Source organism: Canis lupus, chromosome 9, assembly GCF_048164855.1.
Source record: "Canis lupus baileyi chromosome 9, mCanLup2.hap1, whole genome shotgun sequence".
Classification (NCBI taxonomy): domain Eukaryota; kingdom Metazoa; phylum Chordata; class Mammalia; order Carnivora; family Canidae; genus Canis; species Canis lupus.
In genome coordinates, this window is record NC_132846.1 from 65,565,914 (window position 1) to 65,591,682 (window position 25,769).

Below are 25,769 nucleotides of genomic sequence, written 5' to 3' on the forward strand. Positions count from 1 at the left end.
GACTTCCTTCACGTGGCATCATGTTGCACCCCATTCTTTTTTTCATGGCTGAATAATATTCCATTGTGTGGATAGACCCTATTTTGTTCATCCATTCACTGGCTGATGGATACTTGAGTTGCCTTCACTTAAAAAAAAAAAAAAGATTTATTTATTTGAAAGAGAGAGAAAGAGAGAGAGAGAGAGAAGGGGGCGGGGCGGAGGGAGAGAAAGAATCCTAAGCACATTCCACACTGAATGTGGATCCCAACACGGGGCTCGATTCTAGGACCCCAAGCTCATGACCTGAGCTGAAATCAAGAGTCAGCCGCTTAACCCACTGAGCCACCCAAGGCGCCCAAGTTGCCTCCACCTTTTGGCTGTTGTGAATGATGCTGCTGTAAACTGCCCTATGCCTTTTGGCTGCCACCATCTGAACTTCCTCCTGTGTCTGGAGCTTTCCCCACAGTATGGCAGGCGGAGCCTACCTCTTTCAGAAGCCAAACGTGCTTTCCCTCCTTCGTGGCAGTGGAGACATGGGTGGGATCCAGGCATGGGAGCCCAGGCCTTCGACTCTCAATGTGTAACACTGAGAGTTCAGGCGAGGGGCTGTGACGGGGGCAGGAATGTCCTTCTCCCAGGGGCAGTGGCAGCCCTGTGCACACGGGTCCCTGTCTTCTGGGGAGGCGGGCTCTGCAGTGGTCCTGGCACCTCGCATCCCTGGATTCCCTCCCCGACTCCTCAGTCTAGCAAGACATTCTGTGCGCTACTCGGCATCCCTTCAACACTTTCCTTTCCTGCGTACGGCAGCCCAGGTCAGCCTCTGTTGCTTACCATTAAGAAGCCCGGGTGAGTCACACTTGATGAAGTTCTACCGCACGCGCCAACACACCGGGCAAGCCGAGGGCTTTTTACCTCTGGTGAAACTTAATGGAAGAGGAGCTCTGGAAATTTCATCCCTCCAAGACCATCTCATCCCACTTTTGTTTTTTTTTGTTTTTTTTTTTGTTTGTTTGTTTGTTTTCATCCCACTTTTGAAGGACATGAAGCAGAGCTCAAAACACAGAGCTAACAAATCTAGAACGTTACTTGCTAAGAGAAAGCCCCCCAGTGCAGCACGCTCTCTGCACTACGATTCAAAGGGATAAAGAAGAAAACGTGAACTGCTGATGGCCGGGGGTCCGGCCTGCTGGTCTGCCCTTCCCATAGCTGGGTGCCCCCCAGAGTTGGCGGCCAGATGGGACAGGGAGCGGCGGGCAGGGAGTCAGGGACCATCCCTCCAGCCCAAGGATCACCGGAGTGAGTCCCACTACATTTAAATTTAAATTTGACCAATTTAGCAGGGTCCCCCTTGGCACGCTTCTCCTGTGACTGGCACTCAACTTCAAACGCTGCCCCCCTCCTCGCAAGGAAAGCGGTGTTACCACGATGTGTTCCAAATACTTACGTTGCTATCTTCCAAAAACTTAAGTGCTTTCGCTATGTTGTTCAACCGGAAAATACGATGGGATGAGGATTTGTATTCGTGCAGCTGGAACACAGAACAGAGCAAACCCGAAGTGAATCCGACGGAGGCGCTCAATGCCCGGCAGTGCGGTGGGGTGTGCCTCTGTCTTTACCTTTTTCTCATTAGTCTCAGGAGAAAGTTAGGGGCTTGCAGCTGAACCCCACCCCTTCCTTCTGGTCCTTAGGACTTAATTCACTGGAGTTGGTGAGTGGGGGAAGGGCGCCCTGGCAGGTTAAACAGGGGACAGATTTGTCCGATTTTTCTCTCTGACCCGGCTCCTGGCCTAGGTGTTCTTCATCCTCCAGAGATCTCCAGGGACGTGTTCTCCCGGCCACGCTGACAGTTTTGTCAGGCAGGGAGCATCAGCTGGGGTGTCCCCACAGCTGCTAAATCATCCGACAAGTCCCTCCTGCCAACAGCAGATGTTTCTGTTTTCTGCCAGGAGCCTCGTGGACAGTTGTCCCAGGTTGGAGAGAGAGGCAGACAGACAGACAGGCAGAGGGAGAGAGAGAGACAGACTGAGACAGAGAGAGGGAGACACAGAGACAGAGATGGAGAGAGAGAGAAAGAGAGAGAGAGAGATGCTTGCAGGAGCTAGAACTCTGCCAACGGTAGCGGAGTATCCCGAGGAAGCTCCTCCTGACCCGGAGCTACTCCAGATGACGGTTTACATTACAAGGCAAACCAGTGGTGTCAGCTCCGCCAGCTGGGAACTCCAGCCAAGCCAGTGGGTAAGCAGAGGCCTGCTCTTGTCTGGGCTCCAAAATCAAAGACCACCCCCAACAGAGGCCCAGCACGGCCATGGTATCTATCAACCAGGGGCCTGGACGCCAAGTAGGAGCTGGTGTTGCTGGGAGCACAGAACAAGGAACCAGGATATACTTTTTCAGGACACCTGCTAGGGACTGTGCTGCTGGCTCGTTGTCAGACCCACTAAGGAGCCAAATGCTATTTTTACTGCCACAGGTCCACCCTTTGTGAGAGTTCATTATGTGACTTGGTTCAGTCCACTCAACACCCCCCCCCGCCCCCCACAAAAGTAGCTAACGGAAATTCCCATTTTGCTTTTGGGAAGGGTCAAGGGGCATGACAAGGTTCCAGCTACATTAGATCTGAAAGTAGGACGGGCTCTTGACTTTAAACCTACAATCAAAAATCGATCTGGAGAGGTCCACACTGGCTGAGCTCTGGGCCAGTAGACCTGTGATCCGCGGCTGCACCTTTGCCTTCGCCACAATGGGGCATGGAGGCCACATCAAACACTAGACTGTAGTGTGTGGTTTTGAGACATCACCACCACTGGCATTTTGGCCAGGTCACTGTGCCCCCTCAGTGGACATCTGGCCACGTCAAGTGACATTTTTGGCTATCACACCTAGGGGTGCTACTGGCATCCAGTGCATAGAGACCAAGGATGCTGTTACCTATTCTGCAATGCCTAGGACAGCCCCCATGACAGAGCTGTTAGACCCAAAATGTCAACAGCGTTGAGAACCCCTGCTCTGGGAAGGAGAGAGAGAGAAGGACAGACCTGTGCACAGCAGACCCACACAACATGGACAGGTATGGTGGAGATCCAAAGTGGAATGAACCTCGAGCTCAGCTGGTTCAGTTCAATGTGTCCTATCGTGGTCGCCCCTTAGATGAGGTCTCACTTTCCAAGACCACAGTCAACTGTGGTCTAAAGCAGATGATCCTCCTTCTGACGTGCGGTCAGAGGGTTAGTGGTGGCCTCACACTAGGTCACATGCCTACGTCATTCCCCTCGCTTCCTCTCATCACGTGGACATGATATCGTCTCACATCGTCCCAAGAAGAAGGGTGAGGAGAGGACAATAAGGTATTTGGAGAGAGGGAGAGTCCATATTCACATAATTTATTCTTAATTTAATATATTTTTTGACATCCACATAATTTTTATAATAGTATGTGGTTATATAATTGTTCCATTTTATTATTAGTTACCCTTGTGAATCTCTTACTGTGAATCTTTAATTTCTGAATTAAACTTCATCATAGGGATGTGTGTATGGGAAAGCACATAGCATAGATGGGGTTCGGTACTGTCTGCAGTTTCAGGCAACTGCTGGGGGTCTTGGCATGTATCCTCTGCAGGTAAGGGGGAATGACTATACTTATGAGAAAGTTCTAGAAGCCAGCAGTTGTTTTAGCCTCAGGTGGATAATAGAATTTAGTTAGTAAGATGCCTTTCTCCTCCATCTTCCTGATTCTTGGCTATTGTTCTAGTTCATGTAACAGCTGGAGAGCTAAAGTTTAATGATCTAGTTTCAATCTTTACCCTTTACAGACTCCCAGAAGACACCGAGCATTTATTTATTTACATACTAAAGTATATTTACTTATTTTAAAAAAGAGGACACTGCTTAGTTATACCTGATTCTATCAGTCTTGGGTCACTGAGAAAGGAATGTCACCCCTCCACGTTTCTGGTCACAGGATCACGCATGGCCAGGTACGTGTACCTATATCCAAGGGTGTACTGAGTGCAAACCTCCAGCAGTGTTTTCCTTTGCATTTTATGCCTGCCTGACCTTTCCGTGACATACGTACCAGATTTCGCCCAGACAGGACTTCTAACAAAGCCATTAGGATTTTGCCATCTTGTATATCAACGAATAAATCTTTCACTTCTAGAGGAGGGTTGCACTGTGGAAGAAGGAGAGGAAAGAAGCCCATGAGTGGTCTGTGTAATCCACCAAACTGTGCCCGAGCTGCAGGTCTCCCCCAAGAGACGACTTGCACGCATCTAGATCTGTCTACAGGCAGCCCCTGGGGCAGCCCCTGGGATGGAGGGTGGGCTGGCAAGCCGTGGAGGAGACTCGGCACCAGACGGCCCATCACTCAAGTGGCCCTGAAGACCCTTGGGACCCTGAGATCTGAGGACCCTTCCCCCAATCACATTACATCCACACTTCCCCCTAAGGGGAGGAAGAAAGGGCATGTCTTGATTATAGCCCTCCATAGAAGAAAATAATTCCAGCAGGACTCCCATGAAATTACCCTAGTATAAGCCCTTCACTTCAAGTCCTCAAAGAGGCTAGGTGACATGCCCCGCGTTTGGTCAGATCAGCTCTTTAGTACAGTCAGTCCTGGTTTTTTTTTTTTTTTCTTTCTTTTTTTTTCTTTCTTTTTTAAGATGTTATTTATTCATTCATGAGAGACACACAGAGAGAGGCAGAGACACAGGCAGAGGGAGAAGCAGGCTCCCTCTGGGGAGCCCAACGTGGGATTCTGGGACCCCGGGATCACGCCCTCAGCCCGAATGCAGATGCTCAACTGCCGAGCCACCCGGATGCCCCAGTCCTGTTTCTTCATCAGGACTCACTGGCTGCCCACAGGGGTTATGCAGACCTGTGCCACGATGGCAGGACCCTGGGCTGATGACCCTCTGGGCCTCAGTGCTGGGAGTTAGCAGGACTTCCTCGCCTCCAACACGGCTCCATCTCTCTATGCGACCTTCCTGAGGTGCCAGTTGACACTTTGTCAATATTCAGTCCAATTGTGGAGACTTGGGCAGATGTGGGACCTTTGGTAGAGGAAGCTGGGAAGGTGGCTAGCGTGTGTGACTCAGCTGTGGGGCACAGGAGCCAGCCAGACAGGCCGCTGGCCCATAGAGTGGCTGGATGGCTGGGTGAGGAGGAGAATCTATTCCTCCCCACCGGGTTTGTAGGCCTGGTAGGGACTCACAGGTTGGGAGGCTGATTTACCTGTGTATGTTCATGTTTGTTTATATGTTTAGCCACAAAAGTCACACGTGCCCATTATTACAAATCAAACTCATGACAATTTGATAAAAAAGCCAATGAGCATTCTGAGTATCACTCCCGCTGTTCCTGCACAAAATCCAGGCTACTTGAGGTGAACCAACGTTTTCTCAAGACACGCTTTTTACCTGTTCTGCTAAGAATCAAGGGAGTTAGATGTACCTGAGTTCAAATCCAGGCTCTACCCTCAACAGGGACGGGGCCTTGGGTATTTTCTTTAATCTTCCGGGGCCTGAGTGTCCTGGTCGGCAAGGTCTCAGAGCACAGGGGCTAAAATGAAGTCATATTGTGCAGGGAAGGTACCCGGCACTGCACCTGCCTTCCCAGATCAGTGCGTCCGTAAAACCAGCTCATTAAGTGGCTTCTTTCCTACAGCGTCTTGGGGTTCCCCCTGTAGGTAGGCATTTCAGCCTGGGGGGTGTACGGTTCCCGGCCATAAGTGGTACAAAGGACATGCCCTTAGCACAGGGAATGGCCCTGAACTATTCTCTCTCTGCCCTATTTGCTTCTCTTTCTGGGTTTCCGGGGTCGGCTCCAGTTCACTTAAGCTCCTGCCTCTCCCTGAGGGGAAGAGGCAAGTCTGCTCACATGACCAGGGTGTGAAGGAGGCCTGCAGGGGAAGAGCTGGAGGCTGCCCTGGCTTTCCTCTCTGGGCCTAGACCCGGAGAGATCCAGTGTCTAGGTGAACTGGCACCACGCTGTGTCCACCAAGAGTCTGGCTGGACGTGTGGCCTGGCACTCCCAGGGCTGCCTGGAACTTGTCAGTTGGATGCTCCTGCAGGGGTTTTCCAAACTGTGTTTCCCGGAACCCTAGACTGGAATGGGAGCAGCTTCACGGTACCCTGTGGGGACCCAGGGGTGTTGAGGAGTCAGATCCACTGCACCCCTCCCCCCCTGCTTGGATCAGAGAGGCTCAGCTCTCCCTGGCCTTACTTTAGGCCAGCTTGATAATAGCTCTTTCAACACACTATGATTAGAATTTATACTGTACAGAATCTCGGGGAACGGGCTCCAGAAACGTGCATTTTAAATTAGCCCTCCCCCCAGCATGAATTCTTGGTTGACCTTTGGTAGTGGGGCTTTCGGCAACATTAGAACAGGTGGGCAGGGTGCTCTCTGTGCTCCTGGGTACGATGAATGAGGTGTTCACATAGGAGACAGGACTTGGGGCGCAGGTGGCAGCTGTAAACCAGCCAGAGGCCCGGGGACGTGGAAAGTCTGAGAAACACAGAGGAGTTGTGGTCTGGGCACTTTTTCCCTCCGGGAAGGCCTCCTTCCCACGATAGCTCTGGAGGGTCCGCGTGTTCTTTTTTATTTTTTATTTTTATTAAGGAAGGTGGCATTTCCTTACCCCTTATACGAGCCCCCTGACCCCCAGTTAGTCCGAACGCAGACCAATTCCTCCCACAGGTGCACAGACAAGAGATCTGCTTCAGGGGCTGCAGACTTTGAACTGAAAGGCCAATTATTTTCTTTGCAAACTCCCACAGCTCCTTGGGCACATTCCGCTCGGAACAGGATGGCATCGGGTTACCGAGGCTCTCGTGGAACTGTTATTCCTGCTAAAGCGAGGCAGAAAAACGTGACGCCCCAACAGAACACCCCCTGATCGATGGACTAACAGGTTTCCAGTCACCAGCCCTGGCCGCCAAGCCTCGCTCGCGAGCCGAGCCCCGAGAGTAATTTCCACCGACGGTGTCTGCAGGAGCCTCGGCGGCAGCAGCAAACGGGGCCTTGGCCCGCGTCCACGCGGCCCGATGGCAGCAGGAGACATTGAACCCGCTCCAGCGAAAACACGGCGCGGGCCCCAAACGTTCCGCGGGCTTCATGGGATCGGTATGGCCGGGTAAACAGCACCCCCAGGGCTTTCTTCATGATCTAACTCCTTCGGTAAATGAAGGAATTATTCCAGAAGCCCGAGACTCCGTAAATATCTCTGACAGCCTTCAAATTGTAGTTAAGCCCAAGTCCCCGAGGGGTTCCTGGGTTTCCTTGACATGAAAGGTTGGTCTTGAAAGTCTCAAGGTTGGAAACAGGGCTGTTAATTTTGCCCTGTTTATTAGGCATCGGTTTCAGGTGCTATCTGATTTATCCCCCGAGCGGGGCTCCCCACCTGCCCCGAAGACGGGACGGGAGCACGGCCAAGGGGACCATCCCTGATCCAACAGGCGCGGACCCAGGCCCGGCGGAGGCCGGCGAGCCAGGACGCGGGCATCTGCTGCGTTACCCTCTGTCCTTGCCTCTATTTATTTTTCAATTAAAAAGCAAGCAAGCAAGCTGCCATGGCGACAGGAGGAATTTCCAGCTACCCTGACACACATCAGGCATTAATTTAGGAGTTCCGCGAACTCAGATTGGGGGAACGGGTTTTCCTTTTTTTTCCCCCCCAAAAAAATAACACTTGGCTTTATGAGCCTTGTCGAAAATGCACCAACAGTCAAAACAACTAGCAAGTGATTTATAACGCTTTATCCCGGGCAGCTCGGGAGCCCTCCTGGGTCCGGGGGACCCCACTGCGCAGGTGTGGAACCGAGGTGTGGGTGGTCAGGGCCTGCCTGGGGGAAATCGTGCAAGCCCAAAGGTAAACTGCACGAATTGGAATTTTGGTCAAGAGCTGCACTTCCGAAAACCACAATTATTTTCTTGGCCATATCATGATTTCCTCCATGAACCTTTCTTCTGGGTTAACCCTACAGGCAGGCAGTAGTTGCTCTTGTACCTTCTAGGAGTACAGGAGAGAAGAAACCCCACAAACCCGGCCTCCCCGAAGTGGAGGGCTTGAACACTACCAGCTTTACCCGGAAATGTGGCCGGCCACATCTAGCGGGGGATCCACATAGCGGAATTTAAGAAGAAATGATGGGAGGGAAAGGAATCCTGATGAATCAGCTGGAGAGATTCATCTCATTCAAGAAAGAGATTTTCTTGGAGAGAAAACTCATCTCTCCTCCCCCAGTCCAGGGCAATGTTCCTATTTTGGGGGCTAACTGGTGTGAGTGGAGGGCTCGGAGGGCTCAGAATTCCGCACCGGGCTATTCATCCACTCTACGACCCCCCCTCTCCTCTGGTGCTCATCCTTGTCTGTTTTTCTGGAGCGCGTTCAGCCTTCACGGTGAGTGTGCACGAAAAGCTGGCAGACAAAAATGCAATTCCAAACTGCCTGGCCCCAGAATGTCAGAAAGAAAGAAAACGGGGAAAAGAAGTTGAATGCCAAGTTGAATATTCCGGAAGAGCTTCCCTCGTGGTTGCAGGAAAACCATTTCGGCCTCAAAGCTTCTCTCCTCGTTGGTAATGGGAGGGGTAACGAGGGTTGTCCCGGGGACGGAAGCCGACGTGTGACGTGCTAAAGCAGGGTGCCTGATGTGCCCAAAGGGGGCAGGTCATATCTTGGTAGGTAGCACCATTATGCGATTAACAAGGGAATCTGGCTTTGCTAAAAGGTGTTGAGTTCTTGCATAAATCAATCCCAAATACCTACAGATGATGGCTCTCATGCCGAGAATCCCCTACTATCTATCCCCCCAGGACTGGAAGCCCAGCTCTATCCCCACCCCAGTCCCTGCGTCCAGGGAAGCCTTTGGGGTGCTCGACGACGAATGTCTCCTCATGTTTGCTCATTGATTCCTATTTAAAGATAGATCCTCTCCTTCCCCACTGGACTGATCGCCCCATGAAGGCAGAGCCATGTCGTACTTATGTCTGGGTTCCTGACACAGAGCCGGACACTTGGCAGTGAAATATGCCAAGTGCAAGTGCAAGTGAATGCACGACTAAACACAGAGCCATCACTTCCCCCTCGCCGCACTCCCGAATTGCACCCCGAGACAGACCAATCTCTCACTTAACAAGAACCCAAGCGCCCTGCTTACCTTCTCTAGATGTAGATTTACCCATCGCGTAAAGGTCCTCTTCTGCACATTTTCTCTCTCAACTGAAAACAAAGAAATGCTGTTAGCTGGATGAACTGAAATCCGTGCAAAATGCTGCCCTACTCTTCCCCAAGGGGGATCCAGGTGGGCGGCAGGTGGACCCGGGGGATCCCCCGTGGAAGTGAAGCCCATCCCAGAAGGGGGTCCACAATGACTTGCATGGTGGCTAGAATCCATTTCTTTCCAGCCCAACTCCATGACCTCTTAGCGAGAATAAATAACCATGAATTCAGACACACACGTGTTCTTTCAGATAGGAAAACAGGGAGCACCTGCCCAACGTCATATGACCAGCAAGGTCATTCCCATTTCACAGATGAAGAAACAGAGGGACAAGCAGCTAATACGCAGCCAAGCTGGGACTTGGAGCTGGATCCCGTGTGTTTCCCACTTGCTGCTGAGCTCTGTGGCCTTAGCGGGCTTGGTGCCCTAGGACCTGGACCACGGGTGGAGATGCCAGCGCCTAGGTCTGGGTGCTCGCTGGCCTGTGGCAGCAGTGTTCCCCCCCCCCCCGCCACACCGCAAAGCTCAGGCTGCTACACCCCGCAGGAAGCTTCCTTGAAATGTCTGAGCCAGATGACTCCTGAATTACTAAGTCCTGGATTTCAACATATTGGAAGAACGTATCACATATGCTTAAAATCACTCCACGTTTCTTTAGCCATAAGTAAATGGGAGGCAATTTATCTCTTGGGGGAGCAGAGGGGCTACGGTTTTCTGTAACGACTGTGGTTCTTTTTCCCTCTCAGTCTCATTATTAGGTAGATAGTGGTGCCCATAAATCAAATTTTAATATTGTGGCTTTCAATCTTTTTAATTGAAGAGCCAGCAGACAGTAATTATGCACATAACTGCTTTTTTTTTTTTTTTTTACTCATTTTCCTCCTCTTCTGAAAGGAAAGGTCACTTAGCAAGCAGGCGTAGGAATTAAAGATCTAATTCCAGTAAACTGTGTTTTGTGGGCAGAAGAGAAGGAAAGGAAAAGAACTTGAAAGAAATGAGGGAGGGAGGGGGCATCTGCTGAGGGCCATGAGCTAGAGTCTCGGAGCTTTCCAGAAGACTGGAGAGCACGCTGCCCCCAGGCCCCACTTGGGACCTTTCTGCCAGAATATAGGTGTTGCAATAGCTCAGCGGCCGTCCCTCTGTGGACGGCATTTGGCAGTTGACGGTTTTTCACTGTGACAAGCAGTGTGGCAGCGAACATCCTTGCACAAGTGCCCTGCTGAGTGGTTCTTTGTGCACAAGCGTATGAATATACGTCTCATGCCTGACAACTAAAAGTGGAACTGCAGGGTCTTAGTGGTAGGCACATTTAAAATTTTAATAGCTACTTCCAAATTGCCCTCCCAAAAGGCCGCCCCGGTTTATACTTTCACCCCCACCTGTCTTTAAACAAGTTTATGGGATTGTAAAGTATTTACACACACATTCAAACACTCAGGCTGGTTTCTCCATATGGCTTCAGAGAGAGAGCAAAGTACGTCCCCTGAAACAGAAGTGCATTCAGTGAAAGCCTGAGAGAACCTGGTTTGGACTGTTGGCTTAACGATGCGGAAGGGTATAAAAGAGGAAGTGGGTGTCTGTGAGTCTATATATGCCTCATGTATCCATCCCCGCATCCATCTGGCCATCCATCTATCCTTCCATTCATCCAACCAACCAGCCAACCATCCATCCATCCATCCATCCATCCATCCTCCCCCCATGCATCCATCCTTCCATTCATCCATCCAAACAACCATGTATCCATCCATCCTTCCACCCATGCATGCATTCATCCTTCCATCCTTCTGTCCATCCATACAACCATGCATCTATCCATCCATGCATCCATCCTTCCATCCAACCATGTATCCATCCATCCATCCATCCATCCATCCTTCCATCTTCCCAGCTGATATTGTCAGTGCTCCTCATAGAATAGGAACTATGCCAGACCCTGTGGGTAAAATCAAAGATAAAGAACACATTCATGGAATCTGCACTCCATGAATTCACAGCCAAGAAGGAGAGAAGGCGTGGATGCTACAGAGCACATCGGCAAGGAGAAATAAATCAGAAATTTTCAGGGCTGGGATCCCTGGGTGGCGCAGTGGTTTAGTGCCTGCCTTTGGCCCAGGGCGCGATCCTGGAGACCCGGGATCGAATCCCACGTCGGGCTCCCGGTGCGTGGAGCCTGCTTCTCCCTCTGCCTGTGTCTCTGCCTCTCTCTCTCTCTCTCTCATAAATAAATAAAAAATTTTAAAAAAACTTAGAAATTTCCAGGGCTGATGGGGATGAGCGGAGGTAATTTAAGACCCCAGGGGATACCCCTCCAGGGGCCCTGAGAGGATCCCATAGTAGAAGTGGGACATGGAGGGGCTCCTGCAGGCAAGGGCAGTCAGTGTCCCAGCCCTGCCCTGATCCACAGCCGACCTCTGGGAGGCTTCATTTCCATTCCAGCCACAGTCTGTGGGAGAATCTGAGCACAGATTAGCTTTGACAGCAAAGCTGACCCACGGGAGGGCAACGCGATGACTGAAGACAGCAGGGGACCGTGAGACTAAATCACAAATAACAGATGAGTCCCAAACTGAAATAGGGTATGGAGACCATAATTTCTGGACCTGAAACTGGGACACATTGCTCAATACACAGGAGAGAAAGAGAGAGGCTGTGAGAATTTAGCCTGCCCCAGAACATCCACCCGAGAGCCACACACCACTAGCTGTGCGACCTTGGGCAAGTTCACGGCTGTCACTGTGCCTTCGCCTCAGTCTCCCCTCTCGAGGAGGAGGATAACTGTGCCTTCCTCACAGGCATGCAGGGAAGATTCGAAGGCATCACCCCCGAAGGCTTCCCCGACAGCTGATCCATGAGGGCCACTTACCTGGCCCACAGCGCACCCTGGACCTGCAGTATTTTGTCTGGTGTCTCGACACAAGGGTCTGATGTTCTTTCATGACCTTCTCCATTTCCAAATACCCACCCCCATCCTGCAGGCTCTTTCTACTTCTGGCCTGCCAAGACTCCATAAACTTTATATAGTTTCCATAAATCCAGTGCCCCCTTTTTTCCTCGGCATCTATCACGTTGTAAAGGTGTAGGGAACTATTTCTCTGGAAGGGTCTGGCCTTTTCACGGAGTGTTTGTGGGGCCCGGTATGGGTTTGCTGGGCAACAGTAGAGCAATAACAGTGCTGTAAAAGCACCATCCCCGGGTCTGCCTGGCTGGCCGGGGTGCCCAAGCGCTGGGGCAGGGTGGAGGACGAGGAGGGGGAGGAGCAGATCACCAGGCCTGGGACCGAAGGGACAGAGAGAGAGAGAGGCACAATGCCACCATCCTGAATCCCCACCTCCCCACCCCCGACCTGACTCTGGCCCCTGCCTTGCCAAGAACTGAGAATTTCAGGGGCACCTGGGTGGCTCAGTGGGTTAAGTGTCTGACTCTTGATTCTGGCTCAGGTCATGATCTCAGGGTCATGAGACTGAGCCCCACATCAGGCTCTGAGCTGACGCAGAGGCTGCTTGAGAGTGTCTCTCTCCCTCTGCAACCACCCCACCCACCCCTGGCTCATGCGTGCTCTGTCTCAGAAAAAAAAAAAAAAAAGATAATTTCAAAATGTGACCTTCCTCCCTTCTCAGGAGTCAGGAGCCACAGAGAGACGGATGCTGGCTCGGGATGAAAAAAAAAAAAAGAAAAAAAAAAAAGCACGTTGATGTACACTAAGGCCTCCCTTCCCTATATCCACACTTCCCTTAAACCTACTTCCTATATAACATTTCCTCTTCCACACTTCCGCTCTTCCCCACCCATGAGAAAGGCTTGATGGCTTATCTATTTATAAGCATATGCTCGTTATTAAAAAAAAAAAAACCATAAACTACAGGAAAGCATAGTGAGATCTCAGTACACCCGGAGATCACCACTACTGATAATTTACGGATTGTCCTTCTAGAACCACACGAGCACACGCGCGTGTGCATGCACACACACACAGCTAAAGCACAAAGATACTCACGTAAACAATTTAAATAGGGCCAGCGAATGCCTTGATGTTTCTCAAAGTATGGCCCACAGGTCACTTGCTCTAGGAGCTTCTGGGGTGAGCGTTAACACGCAAATTCCTGGACCCCATCCTACGCCTACGGACTCACTCTTTTTGGGGTCGAGGCCTGGGAACCTGCATTTAAACAGCTTGGTGCGCGCCAGTGCTGCACACTTTGAGGGCCCGGGTCTCACTGGGAAGAGACAGCTCCTGGCTATCTCCAGGCGGAGTGTAGAGGGCAATGGGCACGTCGGCTGGTGGAGAAGGAGCAGGCCACGTCCACAGGCTTCACCACAGACCGAAGACGGGGACACATGGACGGTTCCCGGGCTTGCCTACTGGCCACGGGCAAGGAAAACGTCCTTTCTTTTTCCTTCATCGTCCAAAGGGCTCTTCCTGCCACTGCTCTTCCAGTGGCTTTAGTCCCTGAATTCATACCTATCTCTGACTCCCCAGAGAGATGAGCTGGAATTTACTAGAAGGACCGCAGACCAGAATTCCCACAGGGGGCCTGCATTCAGAGGCAGCGTTTCCTCCCAGCTTCGGAGGCAGTGCCTGGTGAGAGGAGGGAGACAGCCGGGTGGGCTGTTCCACCTCCACCTCCGGGAAGTCCTCCAGCTTTCTGGCTGCCCTTGCCTCAGACCCCTTGCACAGGCTGGAGTCCCCCAAGGCCGAGCTCTCAGCCTGTGGTGCTCAAGCAGGGGCACCTCTGCCCCCGCGGGACACCTGGTAGCACCTGGGGAAGTTTGGGTTTTCATCCTGGAGCAGAGGGTTCGACTGGCATCTAGTGGCTCGAGGCCAGGCATGCGGCTCCGCATCCTAGTGTGCATGGGGTGAGCAGCCCTTGTGTGCGTGTCGGGGGCTCTGGGCCACCCAGGCGGCTCCCCCCACTGCTACCAACTACACAGAAAAGCTACAGCAAGTGAGAGACCTGCCGATACCCTCCCTGAGGGCCTCTGTCTACCCATCCGTACAATGGGGATCACAGTACCCACGTCACGGGGTTGGGAGGGTCAGACGCATTCAAACTGGCCTCACCCATCACAGAAGGGCTTCCGCGCGCGAGGGGAGTGGGTGATGCACTGTGGGTACCCCCCGGGTCACCAGGCAGCTGGGGAGAGCGTGTAGGCAGGTGACAGATCAGGGGCAGGGGCGGTGACGAAGGGCCTTCCAGGGGCTCAGCACAGGGCAGGGCCCACGGGGCTGCGGAAACGCAGCTGTCACCATTCCCCGTACCCACCACCGGTGGCCAAACGTTTCTGAGGCTGGCAGGGAACCCTTCCTGTGAAATAGGAGAGGAGCCGGTGGTGCCCGTCCGTGCAGGTGTGTGACGGAGCGTAGTGACCGGACCTACCCGTCCTCGCTGTGCACGGCCCCTCGTGGGCACACGCGTGGCCCTACGTCCTTTAGTCCTTTAGCAAACCCTCCCGAAGACAAGCTCCTTTCTACCAGTCGACCTGGCCGTCGTGGAGGCTGGCTCCTTGCGGCCGGGCCAGTGCGCAGGAGGGGACACCAAGTGGCCGCAGGGAAGCGGGGGGTGTCACATACCCAGGCCTGGGAAGGCAAGATCACCCGGGGCAGAGTCCTGGCTATGGCTGTCCCAAGTGGGAGAGTCACCCTCCCCTCTCTGTCCGGGAGGGAGGGGAGGGCAGGGGGTGAGAGGGGGCCACACTGTTCCACCTTCACTTCTGCTTTCTGCAGGGGCAGGATCCCATGTGCCCCGCGCTGTTTCCCGGCCACAGCCACAGCCCCCACTGGTGACAATCGCTAGGGGCTCCTCTGATAATAACCCGGTCCAGAAAGCCTCTGCCCACCCTTCCAGCGGCAGCAGCCTGAGATGCTTACACATACCCCCCCATTCTTGCCAAATAGTTTTTCTTTTTCTCCGCAGCCCAGACTGGCTCTCCTCCGAAGTGGCCTCCTGGGCTCACTTTGGCTGTGCCACCCTCCTCCGTCGCTCGGGCGGCCACGGGGACCTTTCAACAGAGATGGACACACAGCTCCCCCTCTCTGGTCACCAGGTGGCCTGCCGCCAGCCCGTGCTAGGGCCCCTCGTGCCCACCCCACCCCGTACAGCACCCAGAAAAGCCAGCACTCGGCAGCCCCCGCCCGCCCCTCTAGTCCTGGGGCCGCTGGACCCCCGGCAACCCTCGGCCACCCCGTCTGGACGTGGTTTTGCTCCTTTCCCGTCTTTCAACACCTCCCAGCACCGCAAGCTCATTACTTGGCCCCATGCTGGTTCACTTGAGAAATAAAACTCAGAAACAAATTAAACGGCAATTTCTTTTTAAACAGGAGAGGGGCCAGGCTTCGGGAATACCAGGCCAACGTTCCCTGGTTCCGACTCCTGGGGGCCACTTCCCCCCGCCGGCTCTGGTGGTATTAAAGCCAAGGCCTCCGTGTGGTTTGTCCCAGCAGTGATTTCGCATTTAATTTCCTTTGTTTTTCCTCCCCGAATGTTTGCTCTGACCTGCATCCCTTTTATCAAGACTTTGGTAATAAAATGCAAAACCCTCCTTGGGACCACAGGCCAAGCAGCTCGCCCACTCGCTGCAAATAAGGGTGCAGAGAAGAGCTGGTCACCCTCTCTCCGGGTCCCCTGCCCCCTGCTCTCCTGTGTCCCTCCTGCAGCCCAGGGACGCACCGGGGACATCGGGGACGGAGACTGGGTAACCTGGCCCAGCCGGTGCAAACTGGTGGTCTCCCCAATATGTACCCGTAGAGACTCCAATAAAACTGCCAAGCTCACTCTAACTGGGGACTCCAATCCAATTCTCTCACAGGTCCCAGAGGCCACCAATTAACATACCACGTCCTGCCCTGCCGTGGCCCCGCTCCTCCGCCGCTCCAAAGAGCTAGTCCCAATTACACACCAAATTAAGTTTTAAGCTATATATATATATTTAGGCTGGTGCCTGTAACAGAAATAAAAAATAAACCCGCTCTAGTTTTTTCTGTTGAGTGATTCTGTATAACCTCAGCGCTAAACCTCAGTCCACTTTTATGATGACGGGTGACGCCAGCCAGCCATAAAAACCCAAGCCTAGGAAAAGGGATTTTTAACGTCCACCCTGATGGGCAGGCCAGGGTGACTCGATCAGTGCAGGCGGACTGCCCTGCCGCGTCCGGCCGAAGCGAGATGGGGCCGTACGCGGCCCCGCACAGATCATGCACGTCCCCATGCAGGTGGCAGAGGGCGAGGACTGCACTCAGCCACGGACGATAAGACGTCGACCGCATCCAAACAGGTTCTGGAAGGACGGGTGGAGAGAGGGAGAGGAGGGGGGGAGGAAGAGAAAACAAGAAAAAAAGGAGGAAAGGCAGAAAAATGATCTCTTCACACAGCACCGCGAGGCTCAGCTCTTCTCCATAAATTTTGATTTTTTTTACACAAGTGTTTTCGTGAAAGTATTCTGTTTTCTGAATACCGAGCAACTCCTAAAGCACTGTTTTCTGAACCACCTTCTGTAGATTATTAGTTCTCACGGGCCTCTCAAAAGAGGAGCCCAAGAAGTCTGGGAAATAGCAGTATAATAAAGACTCTGATAAGTCCTGCAATAAAAAAAAATTTTTTTTTTCCTTTAACTTGGTGTGAACCAAGCTCATTTGAAGGCAGACCCCTCTTCTGGGTAAAACTGATCACAATTTCCTTGTAGGAGCCTGCTCTGGAGACACAGATGTTCGTTAGTGGGGACGCCTCCACTGGGTCCTCACAGCCAATGAATTGGGCAGCCTCACATCCTGTGACAGAGACTACCATGGGTTTGCCAAACTCTGTTTCCTTTTCCTCGTGGGCACTCAGCCAAACTACACTTCTCAGCAGTCCCCCCCCTTGCAGGTGGTGGGGGCCTCATGACTGAGTTCCAGCCAACAGCACGTCGGTAGGTCCAAGGTACGCCACTTTCGGACAAGACCCATACAATTATACGGGGGCGATCCCAAGGACACAGAGGATGCCACAGCCACAAGGGGGAAGGAGTCTGGACTCCCGAGCCTCCCATGGACAAGGGTCACCCGGCAGCGCCCCTGGATGAGGACTATCACTCTTGGGCCCCTGATTGAGTCAGAAACACGTCGTCGCAGGCATCGTGGGGTTGTGGCTGAGAGCTGCCCACCCTAGCTAACACCTGTCGTGAGCAAGACGCGGGCTCCCCGGGAGGAAGGGAGGAGGCCAACATTACCATGTCTCCCCCGGCATAGTGAGAATCACCCGACACCTGCCATTTACTGTCCCAGCTACCCACCCCTCAGGGGAGCGACACTGTTTCCTGCGTGGATCGGGACACCGTGTCTCAGACAGGGGATGGGACTTGCCCCAGCCTTGGCGGTAGAGCCAGGAGAAGACTCCAGTGTGGTCACCGCAAGCCCACATTCTCCCCGAGGCTGGCGCCGGGCTGCTCAAAGCCCCTTCAAAACTAACATTTTACTGAAGATCCTTCATGAAGAACCTGCTTCGGGATCCCTGGGTGGCTCAGCGGTTTAGCACCTGCCTTTGGCCCAGGGCGTGACCCTGGGGTCCCGGGATCAAGTCCCGCATCGGGCTCCCTGGATGGAGCCTGCTTCTCCCTCTGCCTGTGTCTCTGCCTCTCTCTCTCTCTCATGAATAAATAAATAAAATCTTAAAAAAAAAAAAAAAGAACCTGTTTCGTGCCCATGTTAGCTCAACTGCGGAATAACGGCTGACCTGGTGTTTTATCCCCAAACAGATCTTAACAGGCCTACTAAGAATTAGCTCGACTGCTTGGGTTCAGCTATATACATATATATATCTCCTTTTTTTTTAAAGGAGATTGATTAAAAACATTCCACTTCATACAAATGACCCTGATTTGCATTTTGGAGCACATCTGTCTTTAATAAACCCCACACCTGCCCTCACATACCGATATTTTCAGCCAACGAGAATCTCGGTTGAGTATTAGGGTCACCCATTGTCCCGGCTCGCCCAGGACTGACGGGACCCCAGGACTCGGGAGGTGTTAGTGCTAGAACTGGGAAGGTCCCCGGCAGGCCGGGATGAGCTGGTCGGTCTGGCCGGTAGACACGGTGGGAGCAGGTTCCCCGGGGGACAGTGGAAGGCACGGGGACACCCCCCGCGGGAGACACAGACAGCGAGAGGCAAGGTGGTTAATATTTGCTTTAAATGCCAGGACTAAAGCAAACTGTGAAACCTCCATTTACAGCTTTCGCCTGCCAACAAAAAGTGACACCAGCGTGACTTTGAATTCCTACTCGGAGCAGGAGAGGCAGGGCTGGAACCTTCGGTGGGGGGAAGGCCAGAGGTGTGGGATCCTCCCCCAGATGGAAGCGTTACCAATGCTTCGCGTTAACTGGCAGGAGAGAGGACAGGCTGCCTGCGCTGGGGGCCAGGGACTGAGCCGTGCCAACGCGACACAGGCACTTCCCACAGCACCGGGTCCTTTTAGACACACATTTGCTTGAAAGCAGACGAAAGTCATCTACTGATGTGAGCCACCCCAATGGACACACTTGCGCACATCCGTGTGCGCGTGCAGGCATGGCCCTCCCCGTGACGAGGTCCACCTCCAACCTTCTTTGGGCACCTGCAGTCCCCAGGGTCACCGTGGGGATTTCATCAGGACGAGGTCTCCCGTGTGGCACGGACACGCAGTTCAGACCTACGGGCTGCACTCTGACACTGAGGTCAAGGCTGCATCACTGTCACTGGGTACAAATCCTACAGAATGGCAAATTCCAGTTCTATAATCTTAAAAAAAAAAAAAAGAAAGAAAGAAAAAAAGAAAGAAACCCACTGAGATGAGACACGTGATTCTCAACCTTGGCCGCACACGACAGTCACTTGGGGAAACTCTAAAATAAAGGGATGCCTGGGCTCCACTCCAGGCTAATTGAATCCAAATCCCTGGGGGTGGGGCCCAGGCATCTGCATTTTTAAAGCTCCCCAGGTGATTCTGACACTGAGCCTGGGCTGAGAGCCACTGCTCTAGGCCAGGAGTTGGCAATTTTTCCTGTCAAGGGCCAGACAGTAAATGTTTCAGACTTCGCAGGCCATATGGTCTCCAGCGACTAGTCAACTCTGCGGTCCTGGTGGGAAAGCCGCCAGGGCGGCACATAAACGGGCACGGCCGTGTTCCAATAAAACTTTATTTATATGAACAGGCAGCGGGCTGCAGCGTGCCACGCCCTGCACTGGACTCCGCAGGCCCCACCGCCGGACGTAAGCAGCCATCCCAGGTCTCACTGGGGGCCCGACCTCACAGCCCAACTTTTAAAATTCACTTTGGGGCTTCAAAAGCAGGGGTTTGTTTGCATTCTATTTACTGTCATAGGAAAACAAAACAGCAGGGGCAGGGTGGCTCGGGTGGGTGGAGTGGCAGGCACGTGGGAAATGAAAGTCGAAAAGCTGGGGCGCCTGGGTGGCTCAGTCCGCTGAGCCATCCAACTCTTGGGTTTCAGCTCAGGTCATGATCTTGGGGGAGGTCGTGGGATCGAGCCCCTGTGTGGGGTTCCATGCTCAGCAGCGGGGAGTCTGCTTCAGATTCCTTCTCCCTCTGCCCCTCCTCTCTCTCTGTTTCTCAAATAAGTAAAATCTTAAAAAAAAAAAAAAAAAGAAGAAGAAGCAGCAGAAGCAGAAAGGCTGAGTGTTTGGTGCCTGCAGATCAGAAAATGCCTTCTCTCGGGCAGCCCGGGTGGCTCAGCCGTTTAGCGCCGCCTTCAGCCCAGGGCACGATCCTGGAGACCCAGGATCGAGTCCCACGTCGGGCTCCCTGCATGGAGCCTGCTTCTCTCTCTACGTCTCTTTCTCTCTGTGTCTCTCATGAAAAAATAAGTAAAAAATTAAAAAAAAAAAAAAAAAAAGAAAATGCCTTCTCTCCTCCCATCACCAAAAACAGTAAAAAAATAACATCTGGGCAACCAGACTTTGACGTGATTCTTCCCTTTGCTTTCCTTCCTCAGCAACCGGCCTTTCTCAAGACAAGTTGATCATACTCCTCTTCCCTCACCTCACCCCTACTAAATGTCCCCTTTGTCTGAGGAACCCAAAAGAGCAAGAGGAAAAACCACCCCAGACCATCATCATTGATTTTTTTTTCTTTTTTTCTATAAAGTTTAAATGGAAACAAGCTAAAAATAAATCAAATAGGCTACCTCCTCCTTGTAGGCAAAAATTCTGAGTAGATTAAATTTTGTTCAAGGGCAGTAATCTCCATTTTCTTCTGCTTCACGAGGAATCCAGAATCACTCTGCTCATCAGCCATTCAGGAATCTGGTACTCAGGCTGGAGATTCTTTTTTTTTTTTTTAAGATTTTTTTTTAAGATTTTATTTATTTATTCATGAGAGACACACACACAGAGAGAGAGAGGCAGAGACACAGGCAGAGGGAGAAGACTCCACACAGGGAGTCCGATGTGGGACACAATCCCAGGTCTCCAGGATCACGCCCTGGGCCAAAGGCAGGCGCTAAACCACTGCGCCACCCAGGGATCCCCTCTTTTAAGATTTTATTTATTTATTCATGAGAGTCACAGACAGAGGCAGAAACACAGGCAGAGGGGAAAGTTGGCTCCCTGTGCAGAGCCCGATGCGGGACTCGATCCTGGGACTCCGGGATCACGACCTGAGCCAAAGGCGGATGCTCAACCACTGAGCCACCCAGGTGCCCCTCTAGCTGGAGATTCTTAAATAGGATTATTGAAGGAAGCTTCCCAGCCAGCATCAGCATGAAGGCAGTCATCCGGAGTCCACCTGAATGCTTCTCAGGATGAGAGGCTCAGCACTTCTGCAAAATCAGTCTTCCATGATCTTACCGCTGTTTTTTGGGGGAGAAAGGGCAAAGCCAGTAGGGGTACAACAGTTAGGAAAGTGACAGGAAATAATCAGGCTTCAGTGTGACAACAGGAAGGCAGGCCATCAGTGTCCCAAAGACACAGCACGCTACCTGGAGAGGCCAAATGTTTCCAGTCTTTCAGATCTCAGCATTTTAGAAAGAAACTAAAAGCACACAGGTATGCTATAGCAGCTGATTCTCATAGAAAGCCGGGTAAATGGTTTTCAGGCTGCTGGAAAACCTGGTGAACTGGAAGGTTCTGTTACTGCTCTTAAAAACCATTATAAGTCCTCCATCCGGATAGGCTCTGACATCCCTCCTGGTCACAGATTTCTTCGGGGTGGAATCTGTATTTGAAAATGAATCTGCGTGTTTATGCGGGAGGTGAAAACACAGGAGTCCACCAAGAGAAGGGACAGATCCTATCCCTAGCAGATTCCTGAACAGCTTCTTACATGAAGGGCAGGGGCCGCTGCAAATCCTCAGGTTTTCCTCGTTGGGGACAACCAAAATCTCATAGCCAGCGGAATTTCCTTTGTTGCTCTGCTGTCAGGAAGTTCTTTATTAAACCCCAATGCCAAGTTTCGCAGAGGAACGGAACCACGGCCCAGGTAATCTGGATACTAACTTCCACCCAATTTTTACAAAGATATCATGTGATACAGACCCTTTTGTTGATTTTCTTTTTTTAGCTGTTTCATGAATCAGGTGAGCCACCTTAAATGTTTTTGTTCAACGAGGCAGGGTATATACTCAGGGAATGAATGAACAGGTGAATGGGGATCTCCGTTGGTAGAAAGGGTCTTGTACGTCACTGTTGCCGCTGCTGTGCACTGCACCACCCCCAAGTGCCTTGCACATGAGTACAGATGCTCGTTGAATGAGTGGGAAACCCCCCTACCATCTGCTCCTTGCACCTGGCCCCCACTACGCCCATTCTGATGCAGCCTGGATCACTCACCTTCCAACTGCCACCTGCACCACTAACCTGTCTGTCTAACCTCCCCAAGTGTGGCTCTAGGAAAAAAAAAATCTAGGATATCTCCCTTTGTGTGTACCCGCCCTCTGAGACTCCCGCAGTCCCTGCTCACAGGTTTGCTGGGGCTGCTCCTGTGAGCCACAACCTCAGGTAGATCCAACAGGACAGGAACCCAGAAAGCCCAGGCGAGGATTCCCAGGAACTGGTGTGGGGACCAGCTCCGCGAAGCGCTGGGTTCTATCGGAGGGAGTCTGACCTGGAGTCCGAGTCCACGGGGTTGTTCAGGGGCACTGAGCTGCCACAAGGGGACCTCTCCCAGGATGGCATTTTTCAGGCACATGTTCAGGAACGAGGAGGGCAAGCCTGACCGCGTGACGCCCACCACCTGCGCACAGCGGCCGAGGGCCACGTCTGGCCTGTGTTACCATGTGGCACTTGGCTTAAACGAACGGTCAGTTAAGGAGCTAGGGGGGGCAGTACAGGCTCCATCTGGTTGGTCCCTGAATGGAGGGGGTGGCGTGGTGGCCACCTGCTGCGGGGGAGGCTCAGGGGCGGACGAGTACAATCAGGAGAAGGATGGAGCGGGGCAAAGTGTGCAAAGGACAGTTCTGTTCTGGCCTTTTCCAGAGGCCCTGCTGTACCCAGGCCTTTGGATTCAGTGGGACTGATGTATTTCTCTCAAAGTAAATACAAGTTTTTAGCTTCATCACGCTCTCGTGGGTTTCTGAGGGTTACAGTTAAGAGCATCCTCACTAATTTCTTCAACAAAGTACAAAGAAAGAGATGAAGGAAAACCTATGGATGAAGGAAGGTTTAAAGGCTTAGGAGACCCCAGGTGATTGCAATGGAGGGCCCTTGGCGGGATCCCAATCCAAACTTTTATTTTTATTTTTTTTTAAGATTTATTTATTTATTCATGAGAGACAGAGAGGGAGAGGCAGAGACCCAGGCAGAGGGAGAAGCAGGCTCTTTGCAGGAGCCTGATGCGAGACGCGACCCCAGGGTCCCGGGATCACGACCCAAGCCAAAGGCAGCCGCCCAACCACTGAGCCACCCAGGCATCCCTCCAAACAAACTTTTAAAGACCACATCATTGTGTTCTGAAAGTTTAAAACCACAGCTAAACGAAATTCTCGGAAAACCGTAGAATGCCGAAACGAGAGCAGGAAGAAATAGAGAATTTAAATAAATCAACAGATGTTAAAAACCAACAACAAAGAGTCCTTAACGCGAACATCCCTGATTCCTATTTTAGAGACGCACTGACCAATCCAGGGACAGGTCAGGTCACCCTGTCTGGTAAGATCCGGAGCTGGGGTTCACACCCAGGCCTGACTCCAATGCCAGTGACCTAACCATGACCTCGCCCCTGACCGACTCAGACTCCCCAGTAAACCAGGATGGAAATCATTAGTTAGATATTCTAAGTCGCTCCAATTTAGGTCACCGCCTCCTGCCACGCTGCCTGCCACCTTGGCGGGTCCCTTTGCAGATGGACGCATATTTCATAAATTTTACTGAGCTCTTCCGCCACCGAACCACAACTCGGGCGAGGGAAGAGCCCTAGGTTAATAAGTCTAAGAGCTGTCAAAGGACTTCCCTGTGGGGACAGGCCAGCAGGTGGAGAAACCTGCAGGAGAAGGCTACAGCAGCTTTCCCTAGAAGCTTGTCTGTGTATTTTATCTTCCTAACCATGTGCATATATTTGGGAGAAGTGTTAAGTTTTACTTAAAAAAAAAAAATTGCTATGTACGCAACCCCGTGCACAGTGCAACGTTTCTGATCTTCTGTCTTTCGGACCATTGGGGGAAATATTTCCAAATGTAATATTCGACAAAAGGATTTTCTGTTCATAAAATAGATAACCTGTAACGGAAAAAGTTGGAAAAGTCAATAGGAAAAAATGCTTCCAAGACAGCTTCTTTCCTTTCATCTTTCCTTCTGCATGGGTTTGAATTTTGCTCGCTGGTTTTAACAGGCTTTTGACCATATTATGTGTGCAGGACAGTATTCTGTGTGGTGGGCACTGCCGGGTGCCGAGCCGGGATCCTTCCTCACTTTTCCTAAATGGTGGTTATTGCTGCCATTCTTTTTTTTTTTTTAAGATTTATTTATTTATTTATGATAGACAGAGAGAGAGAGGCAGAGACACAGGAGGAGGGAGAAGCAGGCTCCATGCCGGGAGCGTGACGCAGGACTCGATCCCGGGACTCCAGGATCAGGCCCTGGGCCAAAGGCAGGCGCCAAACCGTTGAGCCACCCAGGGATCCCTTATTGTTGCCATTCTTATTATCTTGCTCCTCTTCTCCATCCCTGCACACTGGCTGGGCGGGGGGAGGTGGGCAGACAACCTGTCTTTTCACGTACAGGCACAAGGAACCAGACACATTCAAACCGGCGGGGAACCTGGCACAGGCCTTCACAATCCTGGATTCCAAGCCCTGGCTGCACCAACAGGATGAAACCTTGTAGCTCTCTCCTTGGAAGAAGGTGCGTATGGATGCTGGGCAGCTTTGGGTAGGCTGCAGCAGACAGTTCGATGCCTCCCCTATAACCGTTTTTGCTCTTCTCAACTATTAGGACCCTTAATCTTGAGTGAGCAATCTGCCTAGTTTAAAAATGGTCATTTCCCAGCCTCCTGGGCTGTTAGGAGTAGTCCTGGGACAAAGCCTGGCCAATGAAGTTGGGGGTTTGGGGGTGGACGATAGGGTTGGGGCTTCCAGGAATGTTCTGCAGAGGCGTGCAGAGAACGCTGGGATGTGCCCCCTTTGCCTCCTTCCTAACCCTCTGTCTTCTTGTAATGGAGCCATGAGGCTAGAAACACAAGAGCCAGTGCTAAAGATGGTTGGACCATGGAAGGAAATAGATGGTTCCATGGTGGCCCTGCCGGGTCCCTAACCGGCCATAGGCTGCCTATTTCTGGGCTTCCTGTTGCAGGAGATAGATGAATCCTCTTGGATGAAGTCCTATAAGTTGGGTTTTTGTTACTTGCAGCTAAACACAATCCTAAGTGGTACCGCACATGTCCTCTTGTTTTTATGAACCCATCAGAACCCCGGCGGTGCTGCCTCAACCACATCCCCACTGTTGGCAGTCAGGCTAGCTGCAATGTTTCTGGCTGCTAAAAACACTTTAGTAATGAAAATCCTTTTGTTTATTATGCATAAACACCCACGGGTTCTTACATCTCTACAGCACTTTACAACCTGCAAACCTGTTTTGCACACACCCCGTCCCCAGCGCAGCCAGAGGAAAACGATTCGAGACAGAACAGCTCAGCAGCCACACGATAGGTAATGGGGCTCTCCATCCATGATGTCTTTGCTCTGTGTCTGTCCCCCCTACTCCTACATCTGAGTTATGCTCAAAAAGCCATCCAACTCCAGTGAATCGTGGCTGCTGAGTCTACACAAGAAATGAGAAACAATTACAAAAGGCGAAGAGCTAAGGGATGTGTTGTCCAGGTTCAAAACCCCGCAGCTGAGCCCTATGGGAGGGCACGATACCAAGTCAGGAAGCCTTCCTCTCACCGCAGGGTGCAAAGAATGAATGAATGCAAGAGTCTGAGGCATGGGGAAGGATGTGTCAAGACTGTATATCGCCCGGGAGCCTCTGAACAACATGGATGGGGGTAGTGGACTAGAGTCTCAGAGATGATGAGCCAAATGTTTTTGTGTTGGGGGATAAGTTGGTGGAGTGTGGGGGGGAATTGGGAAGGACGGGTATTAGGAAAGGGGGCAAAGACTGTGAG

General features: G+C 52.0%; 1 protein-coding gene across 7 annotated transcripts in view; it reads right to left on the minus strand.

Moving 5' to 3' along the window:
• Positions 1-25,769, minus strand: part of CLMN (calmin) — a 115,513-nt gene that overhangs the window by 32,706 nt on the left and 57,038 nt on the right. For all 7 annotated transcript variants that reach the window (XR_012037157.1, XR_012037158.1, XM_072839813.1 and 4 more), the window contains exons 2-4: positions 9,141-9,202; positions 4,058-4,153; positions 1,427-1,510 (exon numbers count right to left, since the gene is read on the minus strand). Coding sequence is in view for 5 of the 7 variants with exons in the window: in XM_072839813.1 (XP_072695914.1) it covers positions 1,427-1,510; positions 4,058-4,153; positions 9,141-9,202 (242 nt within the window). In the remaining 2 variants the exon portion in view is untranslated. The remainder of the gene's footprint in view (positions 1-1,426; positions 1,511-4,057; positions 4,154-9,140; positions 9,203-25,769) is intronic.